The 23997-nt window shown below is 44.0% G+C and overlaps 1 protein-coding gene across 4 annotated transcripts in view; it reads right to left on the minus strand.

Moving 5' to 3' along the window:
• ANP32B (acidic nuclear phosphoprotein 32 family member B) overlaps positions 1-19998 on the minus strand; it is a 44966-nt gene extending 24968 nt beyond the window's left edge. For all 4 annotated transcript variants that reach the window (XM_018555084.1, XM_018555085.1, XM_018555083.1 and 1 more), the window contains exon 1: positions 19945-19998. In XM_018555084.1, coding sequence (XP_018410586.1) covers positions 19945-19998 — 54 coding nt within the window. The remainder of the gene's footprint in view (positions 1-19944) is intronic.
• Positions 19999-23997: the final 3999 nt, after the last annotated feature.

Genomic DNA, 23997 nt, shown 5'->3' on the forward strand with positions numbered 1-23997 from the left:
AGATCCAGGTCAACTATGGTGAGCGGTTCTCACGGCAACCTGCCACTCTCAGCAATGTTTCCCTTCTGCTACTCCCATTGCAAATGACAGATCCCCCTACGGCAAGGGTAGGCAAACTCCGGACCGCCGGCTGTGTTGCAACTAAAAATCCCATTAGGCACTGCAAGAATGACAGCCATGACTCACAGATGTATGATGGGGTTTGTAGTTTGCACCTCGTCTTGTCGTAGGGGGATCTGTATGTCAAATATGCTGGGGATTTAGGGTGATGTAATTGACCAAATATAGTCATGACCATATTTAGAAATGACAGTAGTGCTACCACTGCTCGCAAACTGGCCCTGAAAAAGGACAGAAGACACAGGTAAGTTTGACCCGTTTCAAAAGTTGTTTTAAAAAAAAAAGTTTTTGCATATATCTACTGCTTGCTAGCCATTTACTGAATTAAGGGAAGCACACAGAGATGACCTCATCAGTAAGCTGCTGCTGCCCCTTTACTATCCAACTGCAGTCTTGACCAAGCAGTTTTGTTTTAGCTACAGTAGAGAAAGATAAATGGACGGAACTTCACTATAGGTGGTTCCAAATGAGAAAAGTGGCCGAATAAAATAACACTTTTTTGCAACCAATACAGTTCACACAATATGCATGTAAATGCCATTTAGCAGTTTGCCTAGACTTAAAGTATCATGCAATATTTAGTTATACATTTAAATTAAATAATACTGAACTGGATAACCCTTCTGAAAAGACCTCTTATTTGGTTCTCAGGTGAAAAAAATATTAGCATGCTAAAACATGTCTTTAGTCTCTCAAGGACAAAAGGAAGTAGGAATTTGCAATACAGTTTGCTAAAGAACCTTGTAATAAATATAATTATCCTTCAGGGATTTTTTTTTTTTAATAAAGTAGGAGTTATGTTTTAAAACGGTTTGCCTTAGAAATGTTTTAAAAAAAATAAAGCCAACAAGTCATTAGCTAGGATAAATTCTGTGTTCCATTGTCCTGTAACCACTAGAAGGAAATGCTTAATGCTTTAAATACTAAAATGAAAACAAACTTCATAACATTTTCTACCAACATAACCTTTCCATAATAAATGCCTTTTATTACATAATGTATAATGACATTAAAAGGCATAATTACTCCGTTTCACTTTTTGGATTAAAAAAAAGCTTGTACTTTTCAAGACGCAAAAATGGCACTGAATGCATATTAAATCCGCTTAGCATTCTAGCCGGTTCTTTTACATACCATACCTAAATCTCCCTTCACAAGTTTACTTCTGCAATAATCCTACTGTACTTTGAAATGGTGTATATATGAACCATGAAATAAAAGCATGCAATAGGACTATAGTGCTGACTGTCAAACATGAAAGACATTCATATCGTAGCAACATGCAACCAGTTTAATAAATGTGTGCTATACTTGGATTCAATAAACTGCATTTCTTGTATAGGGAGTATCTTGATATCGAGTACGTCAGTGTGTTTTCTTCCAGAACTGCTCGCCTTCTTTACAGCCATATGCCACTTGTTAAGAATGGAATGTATTTATCTGTCAGATGTAAACCATATCACTAAAATCTCATATTTTAAGTCTGCAGGTTTTTCAAACAATAACTGTAGATTCTACCGTGAAGGACACTTATTATATGGTGACAACGCTTTGTGACAGTCTCAATTGTGCTTCTACGTTATCAGCCTGTCACATGAGCTTCCAATGGAGACTACAAGTGGCACTTTCTATACACATTACATTTACAGCTGCAAAGAGGCTATAGGGGCTCAGAAGCATTGTGCTGTAACACAAGATAAAAATCTTGTTACTAGGGGGGAAAAAAAGTCAGTTCCTTATGATATACCTTAGCAGATTTGAGCGGGTAATTCCATTTTGCCAAATTATTTAGGAAGGTGAACTTACCCTTTAACACTCACTGCCAAGCCCTTCAGAACACTTAACCTCAGCTGGCCACACCATTTTTGCACTTTAACTTTTTTTTTCTTTTCTATTTTCAACTGCAGCCTTTAGAGTTTGTAAAAGACCCCCACATTATATTTTCTGTTTCTGAAAGCACGGGCCCGGTAAAATAAAAAAAGATGGTGCTATTCATTTTGTAGGTCCTGCAATAATTGCAGCAAATGTTTATCAAATCAATATTAAACCCCAAAAATATACAATTAACCCCTTCATGACTGAGGCCCATTTTTCCATCCATGTTAAATTCCACATTTTAGGCCTGAAAATGACGTAAAACCCCCCAACATTATATATTTTCTGAATGCCAAGACCCTATAGAATAAAATGGTGGTAGTTGAAAATTTTTATGTTGCGCAATATTAGCGCAACTCCTTATTAAACCCCAAAATTTTGTGACAAATTTAAAAAAAAATGAAGGAACACTAAACTGTAAATAAGCAACTTGTGTTAAAAATCGTTTGTGCGCTGTGTTGGCTTGTGTTGTGATAAAGTTATACAGGCGAACATTTAATCGCAACACGTGTCAACGCACGGCAACACATGACAGCACTTTGCATGCACTGCCATACAGTTTAATGTTACTGTAAAAAGAAGAGAAAAAAAAAAATCAAGCACTTGCGATGCATTCTAACAATGCAGTGCATGGCGTCCACCACAATATGGTGCACACTGTTGCACGTGTGTAATATGTGTGCATGTGGTGGTGGTGGATTGTGTTATTTCTTTATTTCCTTTTAAAATAGAAATAGAAATTTAGGGCACAGCCCTCAATCTTTTTTTTGCAGCCTCTGTTCTGAATGAATGGAAAGCACTCAATACAGAGGCCTCCCATTCATTAACAAACTGGGAGATAGTAAATATTTACTATCAACCAGTTATGAATGGGTAGAATCATCTGTAGCGAGTGCTTCTCCCCATTGAGAAAACAGTGATGTAAAGCATAGTGCACAAAGAGGATCAGGAAATATATGACAGAGGATCAGTAAATATCAAAGATATTTACAGATCCCCCTGCTCTCCATCCTGACCTGCTTGGCCAGGATTAGACAGCTGGCGGCTCTCCTCACGCCCGGCCATCCTGAATGTCACCGCTCCCTCTTCTGCCCCCCGCCGGCTCCAGCTGTCATTTTCTTCCCAGATCCCTGCTTACTCAGCCCATACAGGCGGGGGAGAGCAGCAGGGATCTGAGGAGAAACAGATCCCAGCATGAGTGCAGAAGGAGAGATCCGGAATTTGTTAATAGCTGTCATCAAGAACGGTTTGCTTGATTTAGGTCTATGCTGTGCTATATAATTATACCTTTTTTGTTTAGTAGTGGCCTCAGAACATACCTCTCGCTTTATAAAGGAGACCCTTAGTGAAATGCAATATGGAATCAAGAGCGCCACCTGCTGGCTGCATTAGAGGATGCTTGTTTCAGATTTATTCCTGACCATAATATAAAAATATATATATATATTTTTTTTCTTAAACACAAGAAAACCCTGTATATTACATTTCAACTGAGCAATACAGATTCCAAATAAATGAATGAAGGGATACAAGCCCACCCTGCTGATAAAAGTATATTTAACTTTAAAAAAATAGATCTACTCTGTACTGCATTTTTCCATAGTGTGCAGTAACTGCCCTAACCTTTAAAATGAAAGGTATAGAAAGAGAAATGATATGCTTAATAATATTGCATTTGTGCAGCAACTAACCAACCACAAACTGCTGTTGGCATAAGGTATGATGTTCTTGCAAACACCTGCAGCAGCCTTCTATGGGCTTGTTCACACCAAATGCGGTACGTTCCAGCAGTAGCTACTGGAACACACCGCAATTTTTCACAAAACTTCCCCCTGCGTACTTGGGTGGAAGGGGGCGTGGGGGATGCACTTAATTCAATGGCACTGCTTCCACGCCCCCCTTTGCCTGCGTTCCGTTCCACTGCAAACGCTAAAAATAGAGCTTGCGTTCGGTATCGGAAAACCCATTTTAAGCAAGACTAACCCCCGCCAAAAAACACAAGCATCAATTACGGTAAAATCCCAGCAAAATGCATCACATGCAGTGTTAACTAGCCCTAATACTTTTGGGTAACGTCACTGTTTTCTGCTAAGCCCTGCTTCCTCATATTTATACTGGTCCTTCACTATGAAGGACAGCCTTACTGGCCAACAGGAATGCATAAGTGCCAAAGCTTTGCCCGTTAAAACAATCTGAATTTTGGAATATGTTAAGATGGTTTGCGAGGCTGCTGCGGGCATGTGCAGGTACGACGGACTGCAAAGTTTTTCAACCGAGTCAGGATCTGGCTTAATGCTTTGAAGTGTCTTGCTCCTTCCAATGCTCTGCAGTTTTTACTCATACAGGAAATATAAAGCACCAAGTAACTCATCTCCCACTGCCAACTAATTAGCAATGATAACATGGAATTGGAAGTAAAACATGATTCCTACACAGCTTCAGTGTATTTTAGGACTGATACCCCATTTAGAAGGTGAGGTACACTTGACAAATGTCAGCTGCAGGCTGGCTGTACACAAGGAGGGACTCCACTTATGCTTACGTTTGCAGTTGGCTCTACAGTCTCCAAATTTATAACAGATGCCTTAGTCCAGATGTCTAACGCTGGGTTCACACCTAGGCGTATTGCAAAAGCGCGTCTGTCGCGCGGTTTTTTTACCGCGATTCGCGGTACAAAAAGTTGCGCGATTCCAAAGGCTACTTGGCTGTATTCCAATGGAAAACGCACTACAAAACGGCCCAAAGTAGTGCCTGTACCTTTATAGGCGTGGGCCGTTTTGTAGCGCGTTCGGGACGGGCGGAAATACGGCAAGGTGGGAACGAGTCCATTGACTCCAATGCAATTTATATTTTTGAGCGTTTTGTAGAGCGTTCGAGCGTAGAACGCGCTACAAAACGTTCAGGTGTGAACGAGGGCTTAGTCTACATTACCATCGACTTGGGGGTGACTGGAGACAAGAGCAGTCACCCCTAAATACATGTAATGGAGTTGCTTCAGAGTATACATGAGGCCTAACCTTGATGTTTTTTCCAATGTGACCAACTCACTTTAAAATGTTTGCAATGAAGATAGTCCATCATTGTGGAATTTAAAAGGGATTTGACAGACATTTAGGGCCTGTTCACAGAACACAGTTACGAACGATCATGAGATGTGGTGCCATTCATGCTTAATGTCACCCCAACATAACTTGCCAAAAGGCGAGTGTTGCAGAGTGCAGTAACACTACTGTACATTGTAGTGTGGTCCATTACAAAAAAAAAAATTACATATACTTTTTTTGTTGCATTTTAACATGTGTAACATTAAAGGGCTGCCTAAGGTGTCATTCACACGACTAACAGCCGGCCTGTACAGATCCGTGCTGTGTGCACGCCCGCATCGGGCCGGTCCCGGAAAGGACAGGTGCTGCATGGGATTTGTACACAGCAGCCTGTTTTTCTCTATGGGAGCACGCCGCTGTACGATCACCCAAACTGCACATCCGTGCGGGTGGAGGTATCCGTGCTCAGACGCAGACAGGATCCATCCCGCCTTCGTACTTGTACGGACACCCGCATGGACGTGCAGTGCGAGTGAGCGTACGACGGCATACTCCCATAGAGAAGAACAGGCTGCTGCGTCTAATCACTCGCAGCACCTGTCCTTTCCGAGAGCGGCCCGATACGACCGGCTCTTAGTGTGAAGGAGGCCTACAGGCTGGACTCTACCAATGCATTGAAGGGCTTATTAGGAAGCATGTCAAGAATATTTTTGTTTTGCCAATAGCAGCCAATCAGAATCCATGTTTCAGGTTCAAACCATGAAGCATATAAGCTATAGCTGGATGCTGATTGGTTGCCATCGGCAACAGATTTTCTTGTTAGCGCACTTCTTTATAGATAAGCCCCTTCATGACCAAGTTCAGTTAAAAAAAGAAAAGTTGACAGACTCCCTGCAAATTTTAAATAATTGCTCATAAAGGTTCCTGACGCTACCTTATCATTACCTCAGGGTGTTCATTAACCACTTCAAGACCAGGTGTTTAGACCCCCTTCCTGGCCAGGCCATTTTTCAGTGTTCAGCGATGCAGTACTTTGACTGACATTTATTCCGTCATGCAACGCTGTACTGAAATGAATTTTATACCATTTTTTGGGGACAGATAGAGCTTTCTTTTAGTGGTATTTAAACACCACTGGGGTTTTTACTGTTTACTATAATTAGGAAAAATTACAGAAAATTTTGGAAAAAAATAAAGTTTCTACAGCTCTACAGCCGGCGGATCACTTGTAAGGATAACAGGCATCGCTGACTGTTTTTAAATATCGGCCATTTCCCGCTCGCGTGCGCCGAGCGGCGCGTGCGAGGGGGCGTCTGAGCAGATGTCTAAAGACGCCCGCTCAGATCTAGAGAGCTCCCGGCCGGCCGTTTTTTTACTACGGCCGGCCTGGAAGCAGTTAATAAATGCCTAAACAGCACCAATAAATATCACAAAAAGGCTGTAACAGGACAATTCTGTAGCCATCTTTGAACCAAAAGTGATGCACAAATTTCTGATTTGCATGATTCTATGCATGCAGATCTGTCCAACCTGGGTGTTTCCCATGATTCATGAATTGTATTATTCTCCAAAGACTGGACAAAACCTGCATGCACATATTCCTAAAAACACAACAAATGTGCATTTTACCAAAATAGTGAATTAAGCTCTTTGTTGACCTTTAACATTCCAAGAAGTATGTGAAGCACAGAAAACACCACATGGGCCCACCTGCAGCACAAATAGCCAGTAGGCACAATGCAAAAAAAGTATTTGAACAGTATTGGAAAGGGAAAACAGTATTATTAACCACCTCCGGGCCGGCCGTAGTAAAAAAAAAATTAAGTCCCAAAGTGGTTAAAGTTGAATGTTAGGCAAGCAGAATGAGGGATGGTTGAAATCCAAACACAATTATTTTACCTGCCAAAGGATTTTATTTAATTCCGTGCAGGCAGTTTTGCTGCCCACCTTCACAGTCTGAGCGCTGCCATACAAGAGAGATTGAATGATGCCAATATCACCACACATATAGATACACAAGTTGCAATTAAATACATGCATAATTATTTGTGTTAATGGCTACATAACTGCATTTAACTGGTGTTGTGTTTTGAGGGGAGTTCGGGGGGAGGGGGGGTTCTGCGTTAGGCAGCCCTTTCACAATAAATAGACTATCGCAGCTCAAAGCATGAAAATATAGCAATGCAAATCGTTTTATTGGGCAGTAGTGTTAAGCAGTGAGAAGGAGCAAAGTTTGCAAATAGGAATGTAAAGTTACAGCAGCTGAATGACAAAATAAAAAAAGGGAGGGGCGGAGGAGAACATACATTGCAGGTAAAATATGTATACATTCAAAATTTCTACACTATTTTGCAAGAAATTTTTCATGTAGAAAAACAAAGGATTGCTTATCCTTTATAGTAGGGTCAGGCAAACTCAGCCCCCCCCCCAGCTGTGCTGGAACTACAAATCCCATCTTGCATCTGCCTCTGGGAGTCATGCCTGTGGCTGTCAATTTTGCAATGTCTCATGGGACTGTTAGTTGCACCACAGCTGGAGGGCCAAAGTTTGCGCATATCTGCTTTATCGTTAAGCACCCACAAAAGACGGTATCAAAAACCAGTCTAACCCACTGGGTTTTTGCCCCATTCACACCAGTCAGGTCTACATTCTAATTAATGAACTGCCTTAATATAAAAGGCAAGCTAAGGTTCACCTAGAGATGGAAAGAGCTGGAAAAATACCAAAAAAATTGAAAAAGAAAAAAAAAAAAAAAAGTGTGGAATATGTTCTTTTACAAAGATTAAGAATATATATTTGATATGGTATTCTACCTATATAACATGAAGACCTTTAATTAAAGATTTCTGAGTCTTTATGTAAAGTCTTAAATGTTTGCACACTCTCTCATCTGAAGACAAGCAAATCCTGGCATACAATTCAAGTAACACTGTACTTATCAATGTCAAAAAGAAATCTGCATTTCTGCCACTAGGGGCACTGCAGAGGAAAGGCTCCAGTTTAGTTAGCTTGTGGGCTCTATCTTGTACTTCCTACAGTTGGGTGATTGTTGGTAGGATAGTAGATGACAGTTTCTGTCCTCTCAGGTAAGAGGATACATTTGTCTGACAAATTTGTCTTTATCTTTTTTTCTTGTTTTTATCTTTATAACCTTTAAATGATTCCTATATGTTCTACACCATCACAGTATAAATGTTTACCTATAGTCTGCTCAATAAATTGTTTTGTTTTTTCCTCTCTCCTCTAGAGTTGGAAACATTTCCACAGTGCAACTTCTGCTGAGAGCAAAGATGCAATTTGCAAATAAGCTCTTGCGTGTTTTGTTGCTTTTGAGGGAAAGGGGGTGGTTACCTGTTCTCATGTATAATTGAAATGTTAACATATGCAGTCCTTGTTATTCCATTTGTAATAAAAAATAAAAAGCAGGTTTACTAAATAAGCTGTACTTTATTTCCAGCATAATACTTTTATATACACTGCATTTCACTTTCCTAGTGTAACAAAATTACTTAAAATTTGTAAAAATACTCCACTATGATTTTTTTTTACATTTTTCAGAACATTTAATTTTTTTCCCCGAAAAAAAATAAATGTTTTTATTCCTCACGGCTTCAAAATTTCCAGAAATTTTACATCTCTAGGTGCACCACAATGGAACAAAAATCACTCCTGCAGCATTTTCAGCAATGCATTACTTCATGTTGCAGGTGCTGCAATACAGGTGCATCGGGAAAGTGCATTGGGGTGCCATTCACAATAAATGGAGCTGGGCGTTACCCCCACACACACACACATTACCACAACAAACTTGTCTGAATTTACCCAAAATCATTCTACTGGTCAAGCATCCCTTTGCTACACTGTATGACCGCTTAAAAAGAAATTATAACCATTTTAATCCTCAAATGCTGTTAGATCAAGAACAAAAAATATTGAGATTAAAAAGGTATTTGAAGAATTATTCTTTGATCCATAAATAAAAGAATATGCACTTAAAACTAGCATTCATATTGCTATTAAACCGGCCTATATGACCTACAACACATTACTTAACAGGCACGTTGGATCCTTGTAAGACACTACTGTGATACCTATAATTAGTCTGCCACTTTTATATTAAAAAATGCAACTGTACCAACTTGAATCAACACTATGCAAAAAATCTACACAAAAGACCTTCAAATGCACTGATGTGTATGGATGTGAAAGCTGGAAAATGAAGAACGAAAAACAGGAAATGAATTGATGCCTTTGATCTGGTGCTGGAAAAGGATTCTAAAGCTGGCCATACACTTATAGATATTTAAATATAAAAAATTCCTCCATCCACACTAAAGGGAGTGGATGGATGGGTTTCCCCTGCCAGCTATTGTATTCCGACAGCCAACGCCCACCGCTGTCAGCATACCTGAACGGTGACTGCATCTGACTGGCTGCAGTCACCATTTGGTGACAATTTTCACAAAAATCAATTGAATTCTGCTTTACTCCAATTCCTAGACAAAACAAGCACTTAAAGGAGAAGTATTGGGAGACTAAAATATACACTGCAGCTGTCACACCAGCTCTATAGATCGAGCGCTGAGTAATCATGTAACTGCTGCACTCAGCTCAGTCTTCTCCCAGAAGACAGCACTCAGCGGCTTCCCCCCTCCACTCCTCCAGCACTCACTGGAGAGACAGACAGGAGAAGGGGCAGGCACAGATGGCTCTGGCCTTAGAGAGTCAGTCAGCTGTCAACCAGGCATCGGGGTGGATCCCAACAATATTGTCCTAATCCTTCCTGGCTGCAATGCATCTCTCAATGCCCTGTTAGCAAATAGTTGACAGAAGCCTGTTATATGCTGACTTTGGGTCACAAGGGTGCATTAGTGAATATTCTGCTGTGACCCAAAAAAAGCAGTAAAGCCAAAAAAGCTTTGGCTTTTTAAACACTTGCAGTGTGGGGGTAGCACCACTGCAAGGGCAATTTTTATGGGCTTTAAGCTGGCCATGTGCTGCTCAAATTTCAGAGCCCTGCTGACTTGGCTGAAATTCAAGCTGTGTGTGGGCCTGACAAAAGGCAATTTTTAGTTGTGGGGACTGATCTAGCAGTCCGGAGGGAGCTGTAGGAGCAGGGACCAGGGAAATAAATCTGTTTTACTCCAGCCCCCTATACCAGGGCTGGACAAATCCTAGGAGCCAGGTAGCCAATGTTCCTAAAAAATTACAGCTGGCACCGGACTCTTGAGGTTCTCTCTAGTTGCCGTCAATGGACCCGACTGCTAAAAACAAAACCCACTGGCTCCTGGATTACATATTAATTTGCCCACCCCTGTCCTAGACAGAAACATGCAATTAACTCTTGCAGTGCAGGAGTAGCCCCACTGCAAGAGTACGTTTTTGATTTGCTTTAACACCATGGACAGTAAGGAAAACAAAAATGGATCCTTCAACATATCAAACCCAACTTTTCTCTAGAAGGCCAGATTTCTAGGGTCTCAGGTCATACGAGAAGAGCCACCTGCCAGGAGAAGAGCCACCTGCCAGGAGGGAGAGCATTGAGCAGACCCTCAATGCTCTCCCTCCTGGCCCCCCTCCCTCTGTACTGATGGCTTTTGCAGCCAGCATACGAGAGGACCCCCTCTGTGCTCCCAACAGCAGGGAGCTCAGACACTCGTGTACACAGGGATGGGCAGATTATCTTAGTGCCCATCTCCTGAATCCCACCAATGCTGCCTCCCCAGAACAAAAGACAAATGGAAGGGTGGGGGTGTGGGGGGTGAAGCTAGTTGCTCAGAAACAGCCTGTATACTCCCCCTCCCTCACCTCTCAAGACCTTTTTAAGGTCTGTAGGAGGGCTAAGCCCTGCATTCTTTACTCTGCCTTGCAAGCCAGAGGCTGCGCTGTGGACAGGCTCTGTCTGTGGATTCAAAGGAACAGCTACGCAGAGGCGGAACCTTAACCCTGACTGTTCTATTGCTGTGAGTTCTGCTTGGGTTCGTAGTACCTTCCGTGTCCTATGCTGCTGTGATCCACTGAGACTTGTTGGTCCTCCTGGTCGTGTGCTGCTGAGCTCTGCTGATATCTGTTGTTACTCCCTGCCATATGCTGCTGAGGTCTGCTGGGACTTGTTGTTCTACCCCTACTGGACTTACCCTAATTGTGCCTTGTGACCCCTGCTGGATTAACCCTTGCTGCACCTCCGATTACTGGATTACCACCGCTGTGACTCAGAACTTACTCTTTCCTGTGCCACATTGTCTACCCATGTTCTGGCCATACCCTCTTATTGTCCTGCACCCTCTGGGATTAACCCTGGCCCAAACACCTTGCTTTGTATACAAAAGGAGGCTCCCAAGCCTTTCCCACAGACTTCAAGCCCTACCAGAAAATAAGGGAGATGTGGAAAGGTTTTTTCCAGGAATTTGAGCACTAGTGTGAACTGCTGGAAGTCATGTTAAGGCTGATGAAGGGGACCCTGCGCCGAAACGTTGCAATTTTTGATGTGACAACTTTGCGTGAATAAAATAAGCTTTGTTTTTTAACACTATCCACTGGTGTGCAGGTGACATTTCTGATATACATTGTGAAGTATGGCGCCACCCGCAGTCGCTTCAGCACCCATATTTCAGCACAAGGGGCATTCGGTAAGGAGTGCAGCAGTTATCTACAGTTACTGCTGGAGGTTCCGCCTGCAGACTGGACCCGCCACATGGTGGGGCTGCTAGAAGGAGGAGCTGCAGAGGCCTACCCACTGCTGGAACCAGCAAAAAAAAAGGGATTCTAACAATATCCAGGAGGACAGTATTAGGCTACCATGCAGTGTTACTGGATGCCTATCGTGCTCCTTCATGAGAACCTCTTTAAAATGTATGTGCACAAAATATCACTAGCATATCGCCAGTGGTTGGAAAGGGAGAATAAAATAAGCTGGATAATTTGCTCAGGGGAGATTGCAAAGGAACAGTTCTACAAATGCCCCTCCGAGATTCAATAGTGGGTGCAAGAAAGAAAACCAGCTACTCTGGATGCAGCGGCACCCTTAGCGAATGAGGCCCTTATAAATCAATCCCCAATGGAAGAAAGTGGCTGTTGACGGGCCACAGTCTGCCAGTATTCCTGCCTCTCCCTCCTCACCAGAGAATGGGCCACCTACTAGCACCTCCCTCTCGACCGGCACCTCCACATATTTCTGTTACTCCACTGCTGCCCTCCAGGCCTAGATCAGACAGAGACTGCTGTGGGCAAAGTGGACATTATCAGTCTAGTTGTGCAAATAAGAGGAAGGACAATGTGCCCAAAACCCAAAGGGAAGTACATTTAGACATGTACCAAGCACCTGAAGACTTGACACTCCCTCATGCTGATTGGAGTACTCTCAACTCTGATGGGGATGCACCCCCTGGGGTCTTCGACCTACAATCTCTAATTGCCTCTGCTTTTGTGACCCGGGAGAAGCACTTGCAACAGGTTGTTGTGGATAGGCAAAGGGCTGTGGGATTTAGAGACTCAAGCGCATTCCTCACAACCCACAAATGATGCGCTTGGGGGCAATTCATCCAGTCCTGGTGTGGTAATACAGTTAGCTGGGGACACCAAGAGCTTTATCCCTCTGGCTATCCTTCAATTGGACTGTGGGCTGGGGCCTAAACACTGCCATGTGGGAGTGATGGGAGAACTGCCAGCGTATGTACTCCTTGGAAATTATGTGGGCGCTGTTAGGTGTCATTTTGTTGGTGCAGTCAGATGGATCCAATCACACCAGGAAGCTGCTAGGAAAGAAGTGGACCCTCTGCCAACAGACGAGATCCTACTCCCAGTAGCAAGTGCACCTTCTTCTGATTTTGCCACCATTAGGGTGACCCCGCTTTGACAGGTTTTGTTTCTGGGCGAGGGTAGGGACAGCCAACCAGGAAGCTAATGAAAGTATAGTGCAGGAAAATGGTTTGATAAACCGAATAGTTGAGACAGATAAGGAGGGACGACCCCAGACGATTACCAAACAGCTCATACTCCCCAGTGGTTCAGGGCCTAGCTCCTGCACTTCGCCCACGACATTCCCATGGCACGGCCTAGGATTTCCCTACACGTTGCCCACTTCTGCCAAACCTAACGACGTGGTAGGACTGGAGATCATCCCAGAGCGCCACTGCAGCCAATGGCTATTATTGAGAAGCAACTCCAGTGGGTGGCTGTTGACATGCTTGGGCCTCTGGCCCACCCCCAGCAAATCTTGGAAGTGTTACAGTCTAACAATTGTAGACTATGCTATGACCTTGTCCAGTATTACAGCACCCAAGGTGGTCAAAGCCATGGTCACTGTCTTTACGAGAATAGGCTTTCCAGCTGAAATATTGTTGGATCTAGGGACTCATCTTATGTGAGATCCAGTGGTCTCTCTGGCACACGTGGGGTGTGGTCCATTCAGACTAGTCCCACAAGCCACAGATCAAACAGACTGTGTGAACACTTCAACAGCACTTTGAAATCCATGCTGCATGCCTTTGTGGATACAGAACCAGGCTGTGAACGATACCTGCCTCAACTCCTCTTTGCTTACCGATAGGTGCCCCAGGTTCTCCCCTTTGGGAGAAAGATCCAAGGACCCTTGACCCTGCTGAAGGAGTGCTGGGAGGGGCAGCTGCAGGACACTTGGGTCCCTGTAGTGCCCTAAATCTTGGAATTACATGAAGGGTTAAGCAAACTAGCAGGCTTTGCTGCTGATCGACTCAAAGCTGCCCAAACTTACCAAAAGACTTGGTATGAGCTGCAAAGTCCACACCAGAGAGTTCACAGAGAACCACCAGGTGCTTGTGATTGGTCGAAACCCCCAGAACAAGCTGTAGTCAACCTGGGAAGGGACCTGGGAATATGATTCTTAGGAAACAGAACGACACCAACTACTGACTGCATTAGATGACCAACGAAAGAGAGAAGAGACTGTTCATGTAAATATGATCGAGGATACCACAACAGAAGCCTGCCCATCCTTGCCATCTGTCCTCTGAGGAAGAAGAGGGTACCTTAGCAGATCATCTAGAGGCAACCCACAACCAAGCCAGAGCGAACCAAGTCCTGTTGGGGCCACAAGACGACATAAGTTCTGTCCTCAACCAATACAAGCCTATTTTTTCCTCCCTGCCAGGAAGGACTACGTTGGCCACCCATCTGGTGGAGACCCGACCTATCCAACAAGCCCCTTATTGAATTTCCAAATCTGTTTGAAATACCATGAGATTGGAGCTGGACAAAATGTATGAGTCATCCATCACTGCAGGAGCCCATCGGCCTCCCGTGTTATACTGCCATCTTTTTTAGGGACTAGTACAAGATTTTGCATGGACTAACCATGCCACAATGATCAGTGATATGATCAGCAATACCGATCCCATGCCCCTTATTGATGACCTGCTCAAACGTCTGGCTCGGGCCCAGTATGTCACCCCTTTGGACCTCAGCAAGGGCTATTGGCAAATTCCCTGAACACCAGAGGGTAGGGAATGCTCAGCCTTTATAAACCCCTTTGGACTAGTACCTCAATATGCCTCTCGGAATGAAGAATGCTCTGCCACTTACCAGCGAACTGTTGACCAGCTGACTCACTTGAGTCGCATTTCAGGAGATAATGGAGGATTACTACCGTGCAGCCTAGCACTACAGCCTTACAACTTCACTATCCAATATAGGCAAGGTGGGCAGCATCTAGGGCTGCAACAACTAATCGACACAATCGATTATAATCGATTATTGAAAAAGTTGTCAACTTTTTCAATAATCGATTAATCGGCTTCCGATCAGTTGGCCCTGTTCACGGCTCCACACACGCTGCACCTCCTCCCCAAATCACGCTCACCGCTGCCAGACCCGCATCCACGCTTTACACGACGCACCTATCTCAGGCAGACCCTATCTCAGAAGCAAGTTGCTGGAAGACTGCTCAGGTAAGCCTGCACTTTCCCACACATGGTGCTCTATAATGTATTGCTGGGATTTGTAGTCCTCTATAGCTGATGGTACATTGTGCTGTATATTATACATAGGAATACAAATCCCAGCAATACATCATACACTGTATGTATAATGTATTGCTGGGATTTGTTGTACTCTTCTATAGTTGGTGATATTCTGCACTGCGCTGTGTAGAGGACTAAAAATCCCAGCAATAATACATTATACAGCGTCATGCGGAATTCCACCAGCTATAGAGGAGTACAACAAATCCCAGCAATAGTACATTATACAGTGGTGCAATGCCGGATACCACCAGCTATAGAGGACTACAAAACCCAGCAACAGTACATTATACAGCGCAATGCAGAATACCACCAGCTATAATGTACTGTTGCTGGGATTTGTTGTATTCCTCTATAGCTGGTGGTATTCTGCATTGTGCTGTATAATGTATTATAGCTGGGATTTGTAGTCCTCTATAGCCGGTGCCATTCTGCATTCATTGCTGTATAATTTTACACTTTCCATTTCACTATATTGCACACCACACTATTTGTTTTCTTTTTTACTTCCACCACTCGAAGCTTGCTCCTGTGATGGACTGCAATCTCAATACAAACTAGTAGTCCCATCACTGGAGCCATGTTTTAAAATGTATTTTATTGTTTATCCGATTAACCGATTAATCGAACTTAATAATCGGCCAACTAATCGATTTTGAAAATAATCGTTAGCTGCAGCTCTAGCAGCATCAAAACGCTGATAGGTTATCACATCCGGTGGACCAGTAGTAGCTATGAGTGCCCGTTCCATGTACCAGGCCAGATGACCAGTAAGGATCCCCAGGCTGGTACACGTTCATAAGCAGGGGAAGGGTTGTGAACAGGCTCCTTGTAGTCCTGAGCCCCTTTCTTTGCTCCCCAATCCTCCCCAGCTCCTAACCTCCCCCAGCTACAGCAGTCTGGGCTTTGATCACTGGCACAGAGCCAGCAGATCAAAAGGGGTCAGCTGCAGATCTTTCAGGCTGTACACCGAGCAAACCCACAGTGCTCTTCCTCCTGGCCACTCTCCCTCCGTCCTGCTGGCTTTTGCTTCCAGCAAGCTGTATATCACAGGACCCCACCATACTCCTGACAGGGAGCAGGGGGTTCAGACACCTGGGGAGCAAGATAATCTGCCCATGGCCAAGTACACATGTGATTACCGCCAAAACAGCCTCCCCAGAACAAAAGCCACATTGGGGAGGTGAGCCTAGTGGCTCAGCAGCAGCCTGTATACTCCCCCCTCCCTCCAAAGACCATTTTAAGGTTTGTAGGAGGGTTAAGCTGGAGTTCTTCACTCTGACTGGCAGACCAGAGGCTGCTCTGAGGACAGGCTCTGTCTGTGAAACAGCTACGCAGAGGCTGAAACTTAACCCTGACTGTTCTACTGCTGTGAGTGCTGCCGGAATTTGTAGTGCTCTCTCCGTCGTATGCTGCGGAGGTCCACTGAAACTTCTTGTTCCTCCCAGTTGTGTGCTGCTGAGGTCTGCTGAGACATGTCCCCTCCTGGATTAACTCTTGCTGCACCTCTGATTACTGGATTACCACCACTGTGGCTCTGGATTTACTCTTTCCTGTGGCCCATTGCCTACCCATGCTCTGGCTGTACCCCCTTATTGTCCTGCACCATCCAGGACTTAACCCTGGCCCCAACACCCTGCTTTGTACACAGAGATCCCCCAATAAACACCCCGCATGTCAGGTCCCGTGTGATCGGCCTCTGTGTGCTCTCTTTCTGCGCTCCTAGTTCGTCACCCCAGCATTAAGAGGGCCGATTATGGTCACAAAGTACACACAATGGTGCAGACTGACGGTCCATATAGGAGGACAGAACACCATCCACATGGTAACCACAAGTCAACATTGACTTGGTGCCACTTTAAATATAACACTATGAATGCTGACAAGAAACACTACATTTCAGCAATTAAACATGTATAAGAAGTCTTGCAAATAGGAGTTGCATTTTTTTACATACATATACTACCTTTTTTAGTCAAAATTTAGGACATTTGTTCTGAAATAGTCACATAAATGACAAAAAAATAACTTCAGGTACACACAAATCAGGTCTTTATGATGTAGTGGTGCTTTTTCTCGAGGAGATGAAAATGTCTCCTGTATATGAAGAAACAAATCGGTCATTAATGTGTATATGTAGTCTCCTGAGGGAGGTGGGGACATTTCTTCTAAACTCCAGGCATGGAACTCTATTTAAAGACATGCAGCTGGAGCTGGAAGCTGAGGCACACTGGCAGTGAGGTGACACCTTTAACAGAAGGCAGTTTGTAGACAAAAGATAGTGAGGAGGAGGGGAAGGCGTCCACAGGGCTTCTGAGAGAGAACCAAATGCCCAGCCACCCCTGGTACATAGACACACGACAGGGTAAGATGGAGGTGGAAGGCGGGCACTGCAGCTGTCAGAGGAGGAGAGTACCCACAGCTCGACATATTCAACATGGAGAGTGAACGAGGAGGAAGACGACAGGACAACATGGCGATGTCTCCTCCTCTGACATTGCCAGGCTGAGGGACAGCAAATACAACAGGAGCTGTGTGTGCCTGGGCGGGGATATATTAGCCCCATTAATACGGTTAATTTATTGTTGTGTATATACTGTATATATATGTTGTGTGTGAGTGATAAGGACACTACATTCTCCCCCCCCCTCTGCTGCTTAGCACTTTCCCGCCCGACAAGCAGAGGAGGAAGAAGAGGAGGAGGAGGAGGAGGAGGAAGAAGAGGAACATGTCTCCTGGGCGCTCTTGTATACATTTTCTACCACATGCATGCTCTTTATACATTTACTGTACAGGTTGTAGACCTTTGTACACAGTTTACAGAAACAATTACAGGTTAGAAACACAGCACGTTCAAACATCCCAGTGCTTGTATTTACACACCGGGAACCATGCAGCTGAGGTAAACTGAGGCCAGTGCCTGGCCATGTAGTGCAGGAGAGAAGGACATCCATGTATACAGGGGCCAAACACCACAGGCAACCCCTGAGGTGACACATGGCGGACACTCTCACAGCCTATTCACTGGGATTACACAAAGACCACATTACATTTTACACAGCAGCGGCATGAGACTTTACAGCTTATTATTTTACAGGAATTATATAAAACGCCAACGATTTGTGTAGCGCTTTACAAAATAAAGGGCAACAAAAAAAAAAAAAAAAAAAAGGAAGCCATTAAAAAAAAAAGGGCCAAAAAAAAAAAAAAAAAAAAAGAGGGTTACAAGGCCCCTCCTTATGAGAACTTACATTCTAAAAGGGAGGGGTAACCGATTTATTGTTATTATAGTCAAAGGGCCCCTGTAAGAAGGCTTTGGGGGGCCCCATTCAAATACTACCCAATTGAAAGCTCCTTTTCCCCGATAGCTACAGTTTGCTACTCCATGCTCAGTGACCAGCAGCCTCATTTGGTACGAAAGGCCCCCCCAGCTTGCAGAGGGCACGAGGTCCTGATTATTAGCAATGTACAGGATTGGCGAGCCCCTGTTCTTCAAAGCTTAGTCTAACATGGAGGCAGGAACTGATACTGAAGGCATGTGTGATACGCTTTTGGACGGCTGTACATACAAAACACTACAAGGTGACTGATGTGAACACACAGGGGGCAGTTTTATCAAAACTGAAGCAGACGGAATCTGGAGCAGTTATCCATAGTAACCAGCTTCTATGTTATTTTCAAATCTTTACTGAACAAACTGAAGAGAGGAGCTGATTGGTTGCCATGGGCAACTGCTCCAGTTCCTTTCTGCTCCATAATATATACACCGGCTTGACAAATCCCAGTAGCCTGGTCGCCAATGCTCCTTAAAAATTACAGCTGGCACCCAACTTTTAAGGTTTTCTCTAGTTGGCACCTAAAAATAATCCTGCTGGCTCGTGGATTGAAAAGACTGGCTCCTGAATGGTATATAGCACACACTGGGGGTCATTTACTAAAGGAATAGAGCATGTATTCACTGCGGTTGATTGACTACGGGCAACTAGGCTGCAAGGCTTAGCGAATGTGGTGCAAATTAAATTTGCAAAGGATACCCAATCACGTGCAAGGAAAATAAATAAAAACAGGATTTTTGCTGCCACACGATTGGATGGTGGCAGTCAGCAGACCTTCTCATTTACTAAGCCGAGGGGGAAAAAAAGTCACTTAGCCTTTGGTAAATCAGCCCCACGCTCCTAAACGTCCCCCCTCGTCCGCTAGCACAATCAGGCTCTGTACTCACACAGCTCTACCACGTCTCTCCTCATGTTCTCAACACCTCCCCAGCAAACAGCTGACAAAGCCAGGAGCCTCCTCACAATGGTGGAGAGTTTCCATCCCCCTGGCACAAGAATGCCACTCTTCTCATTGAAATGCTGCATGCCACCGCCAACAACACAGACAAATGACCCCCCCCCCCATCAGCATGCAGCCAGCAAAGGCTGGAAGCAAGCTCTTAAAAGCTGGAAGGGCGGTCAGGCACAAGCCTAAAATACAAAAACATGGCTACCAGCATGGCAACTGGAAAGAGAGCAACTTCAAACTCGGATTTTTTTTTCCCCACAGCGCCCTCCTACAAAACGCACACTGTGATACGGATCGCCTTCCTAAACCAAACAAATAAACAACCACATCGGTAAATACAAAACAAAGCTCAAGTTTACTTTCGTCACTACTTAATCCAAGTGACCTTTCCCAGACTTGTAAAAGTGCATACATGGAATGACGTGTGCACCGGCGATCACAGAGGGAGGGGAATCTACGAAAAGCGAAATCAATAAATAAAGAGCAGCCCATGTGGTCTCAATGCCGGCCAGGTCGTCTGCTACAACAAATGATAAAAAAAAGAAAGTGATGTAAACAGAAGATGCGAGTCCATCCCCAGCAGCATGGATGTGTGCGATCACAAGAAGACAGTAACACGAGCTTACATCAGACGGCGTCCTGTTCCTCAGCTCCAAGTGGATTCGTTTTTTCATTTCCATCGTCTCCCCTTCTATAGATCTGAGCGATGTATTCGTCTGGGGCTCCTAGCTCCGGCTTTCTTTTTTTTTTTTTTTTAAAGTCATTGCAGCTGCAGCAAAAAAGCAGAAAGAGACGGAGCGGAAAAAAAAAAAGCTTGCCTGTGAAAGCTAGACTGTTTTACACGGCGGTTAGCTGACACATGCAAGCCCTGTGTCTTCTTTTACCTACTTGTGTTTATTTGATCTAGACGAAGGTGAAAGACAGGGTTTGGCCTGCGAATGTGTAGGACATGCAAGCAATCATGCTCCTGAAAACAAACAAGGAGTGGCCCATGGTTCAGCTAAAAATATTCAATAAAGGGCCTATTCGGCCCCCTTTCACACATGAACATGAATGTTTTTAGCCTCCGTTCACATGGGTTTCTGCATTCTGAGGTGTTTTTCGAAAGCGGCTGGTAGATAAAGGCTTTCCCGTTGAAGGCTATGGGGCCAAAAGTGCAGAAAAGTACCTAAGGCCGGGTTTACACCTAGGCAGCGGCGCTTTTTGTGCGTTTGTACACACATGTTCAACGTGCAGGTATTTGCGCATTTATGCGTGTTTTGCACATTTTGTTGTGTGTTTGTACATGATGGTGCGTGTTTTGACTGGCAGCTTATGAAACATTGCGGGTGATGGATGAACATGCGTTCAAACACGCATAAACGTGTACTAAAAAGTGCAACATGCTTCTGCTGCACGTTTTCAAGCGTTTCCATTGAAGTCGGTGGGGCAAAAACGCTCTTTTAACTGCCCAAAGAAGCTTATGTACCTTTTCGGGCGCTTTGCGTTTTCCTGCTGCCATTTTGCTGCTCAGGTGTGAACAAGGGCCGTCGAAAATCATAGGATTTATTGTGTTGGGCATTTAAAAGCGCTTCTCCAACTGCTCAAAAACATCTATGTGTGAACCAGGCTCATAGTTTCTGCAGCAACAGGCGTTTTTCTACAGGTGACGGAACTCTCAGATGTGAATAGGTACCATTGAGTACAATGGGTGTTTAGCGTTGTGTAGCTGGTGGTGGCGTCGGGTGCATCTCACTGCCTGAGGGGGTGGTGGAAGTGTTAGGGCAGGGGTAAGCGTACCTCTGGCCCTCCAGCTGTGGTGAATCTCCAAATCCCATCATGCATGGGTTCACACCAAGTAGTGGCACATCACTAACCCTCACCAAGCGCATGTACGTATCCACATCCAGCAGAGAAAATCCTGAATCTTCTATTTTGTTCACAACCCTGAGGTTGCTGGGAGGAAGAGGAGACCAGTCGTGGCGCAAATCCACTAGGGTTTGCGTTTTTTCAGGGGCTCCCATTAAAATCTATTTTCTCCCCCCCCCCCCCAAAAAAGTGCATGTACTTTTTTGTACAACATGCAGCAGCACCATTGAATATAAATTAGGAACCGTAATGTTGAGCGTTGTCACATTTCGGGAAACGTGACAGATTGCTTAGATGCAAATGGAGGCTTAAAGGATAAGTTCACCTTTTGCAAAAATTGAAGAAATACATCATTAATAATGTATAAAAAACAAAATATGCATTTCTTTAATATTTGCATTCAAGCCTGGAAAGCTTTGCAATGGTGATCACTCGATCAGGGCTGCAAAGTTCAGGCTTCTGCAAATCCTCTCCCAGGCAGAGCTCGTACTGAGGTACGGAGTTTCAGTTAGGAGAGATGGGGGAAGGAAGGACGGCTGGACTTCAAACTGCATTAAATCACCTCATACAGCGTCCAGCCGTCCTCGCTCTTGGTAGAGCTGCCCATATTCCCGCATCTACCTAAATCGAGGACGGCTGGGTCCTAAGGGTTGTTAATACCCATTGCCAACACATCAAAATGTATGTTAAATGTATTTCAATGCATTGCCACTGACTTCTACCAGCCTCCCAATGCAATACAACGCAGAAAAACCAGACATGTTGTATTTTTCAAATTGCTCTGCACTGCACAGCTGAGATGTGAACAGACACTATTTTTCATGTGGAAGTTGGACACCAGCATGCTGCAATGCATGCATGAAAGTGCAACAGTGTAATGTTTATTTTAATATGGGATTAGTATACACAATAAAACAGAGTTCATATACTTAGTATTAGTGGTGTACTGAAATGAAAATGTCATTACCAAAACCAAAATTTTTAAAAAATGTCAGGCCAAAACCGAATTTTTAAAATAAAAAATGCTCCTCAATAAAAACTTATTATGTAAAAAAAAAAAAATGAACAGGAAGTTATGTAGATCACTCCCATTCATTCCTAATTGAGGCTATAATAACCATACTCTGTACAAACGTATGTACAAACACTCAGCAATCACTGCGATTGTACCTCGCTTCCCTTCCTGATACGCTGTCACAGGAGGCTGAGCGAGCGGAGCTCAGCCTCCTGTGACAGCGCAGCCTGTCTCCGCCCACACACCGCTATGCCAATTTGTGACAGGAGGCTGAGCTGTGTGGGAGGAGAGATGCTGGCCGCTCACAGCGCTCTCCTCCTGCCGTGCTCGGCCGCCTGTCACATTTTTTCTCCTCCCACTGGGACACAGAGCATCGCACAGCAGGGAGGAGAGAACGAACGGATGAACCGCTGTATCGGCCAGAAAATGGCACTTTCAGCATTATGACAAAAGTACCATTTTCGGGCATTATGTTTCGGCGGCCGATAAATATCGGTGCATCCCTACTTAGTATACAACGAAGCAGAAAGTGTGCCTATTTCATTTTGTCTGGCATTGTTATTATAAAATGCTGAGCTCTGAAATCTTATTCTACACTTACATACCTTTCTAAAGGCTACGTTTACTTTTTAGACTGTTTCATGACTTACTCATGTTCATGCTCCTGTCATTATTTGAATTCTGCTCCACCCGCGTCTTTGACAAGATCTGTAAACGGAGAGAGATTACAAGTCCTGTCTGTCACTACGGCAGATGGACTTCTAATTCTAAATGGAGTTCAAGTGTGGTGACGTCACTGCAGATGGCGTTGATTCGTTCTTTGTCATTGCAGATGGCGTTGATTCATTTAGCAGAATTTACAGGTTATATTTCACACTCTGTATAAATCAATAGGAGTTGTGCGAATAGTGCTCATGATCTTCACTCTGACCGCTGCTGAAGGTCAAATACTACAAAATCAAATGTTCACGGTGTTTTTGGAACATTCGTTTAGGTCAGATGCCGCCAAATTGAAAGTATGTTTTCCAGCTAGGCAAACATTACTCTTGTATACAAATATTGCCAAAGTGACTTGCTGGTGCTCATAAAAGTTCCTTTAGGAGTTGTGCAAATGGTGCTGATCGAATGTTGTGCACAGTAATACCTTGGTTTACAAGTAACTTGGTTTGAGAGTGTTTTGCAAGACATTTTGCAATAAGAGCAAAATTTTGTAGAAAAGCACCCCCCGAATAAGGCTGTAGCAGTGCGAGCGATGAGTCTGTTTAACGACAATGCAAGGTCACATTGAATAGATTCCTTGTTAAGGTTTCACGAAATGAAAAAAATTCCATTGAGTCAAGAGATAACAGTGATTGCGTTAGTGATAGTGAAAGTCGTCCTACACAATGATCCTCCTCTCTCTTGTCTCCCTCACACCAGCCACGAAGGTACCTGTAATTGGTTTATTTGTCTTTATATTTTGTATTATATTATAGTACAGTACTGTAATCATTTTTATATGAATATTTTGGGGTTGTGGAGCGAATCATCTGAATTTCCATTATTTCCTATGGGGAAATTCGCTTTGATATACAAGCGCTTTGGATTACAAGCATGCTTCCGGAACGAATTATGCTCGTAAACCAAGGTATTACTGTATTTCAGCAGTCTGACAGCTTATAACATGGGTTCCCCCAAAAAATGAAGGCCAGGCCGTTCAGGTCTGGTATGGATTTTAAGGGGGAACCCCACGCGGAAAAACAATCATACATACATTACCAGACCCTTATCCGAACAAAAGCCTGGCAGGTCAGGAAAGAGGGGAGAAGAGTGAGTG

Source organism: Nanorana parkeri, unplaced genomic scaffold (assembly GCF_000935625.1).
Source record: "Nanorana parkeri isolate BGI_ZX_2015 unplaced genomic scaffold, ASM93562v1 scaffold183, whole genome shotgun sequence".
NCBI classification, from domain to species: Eukaryota; Metazoa; Chordata; class Amphibia; order Anura; family Dicroglossidae; genus Nanorana; species Nanorana parkeri.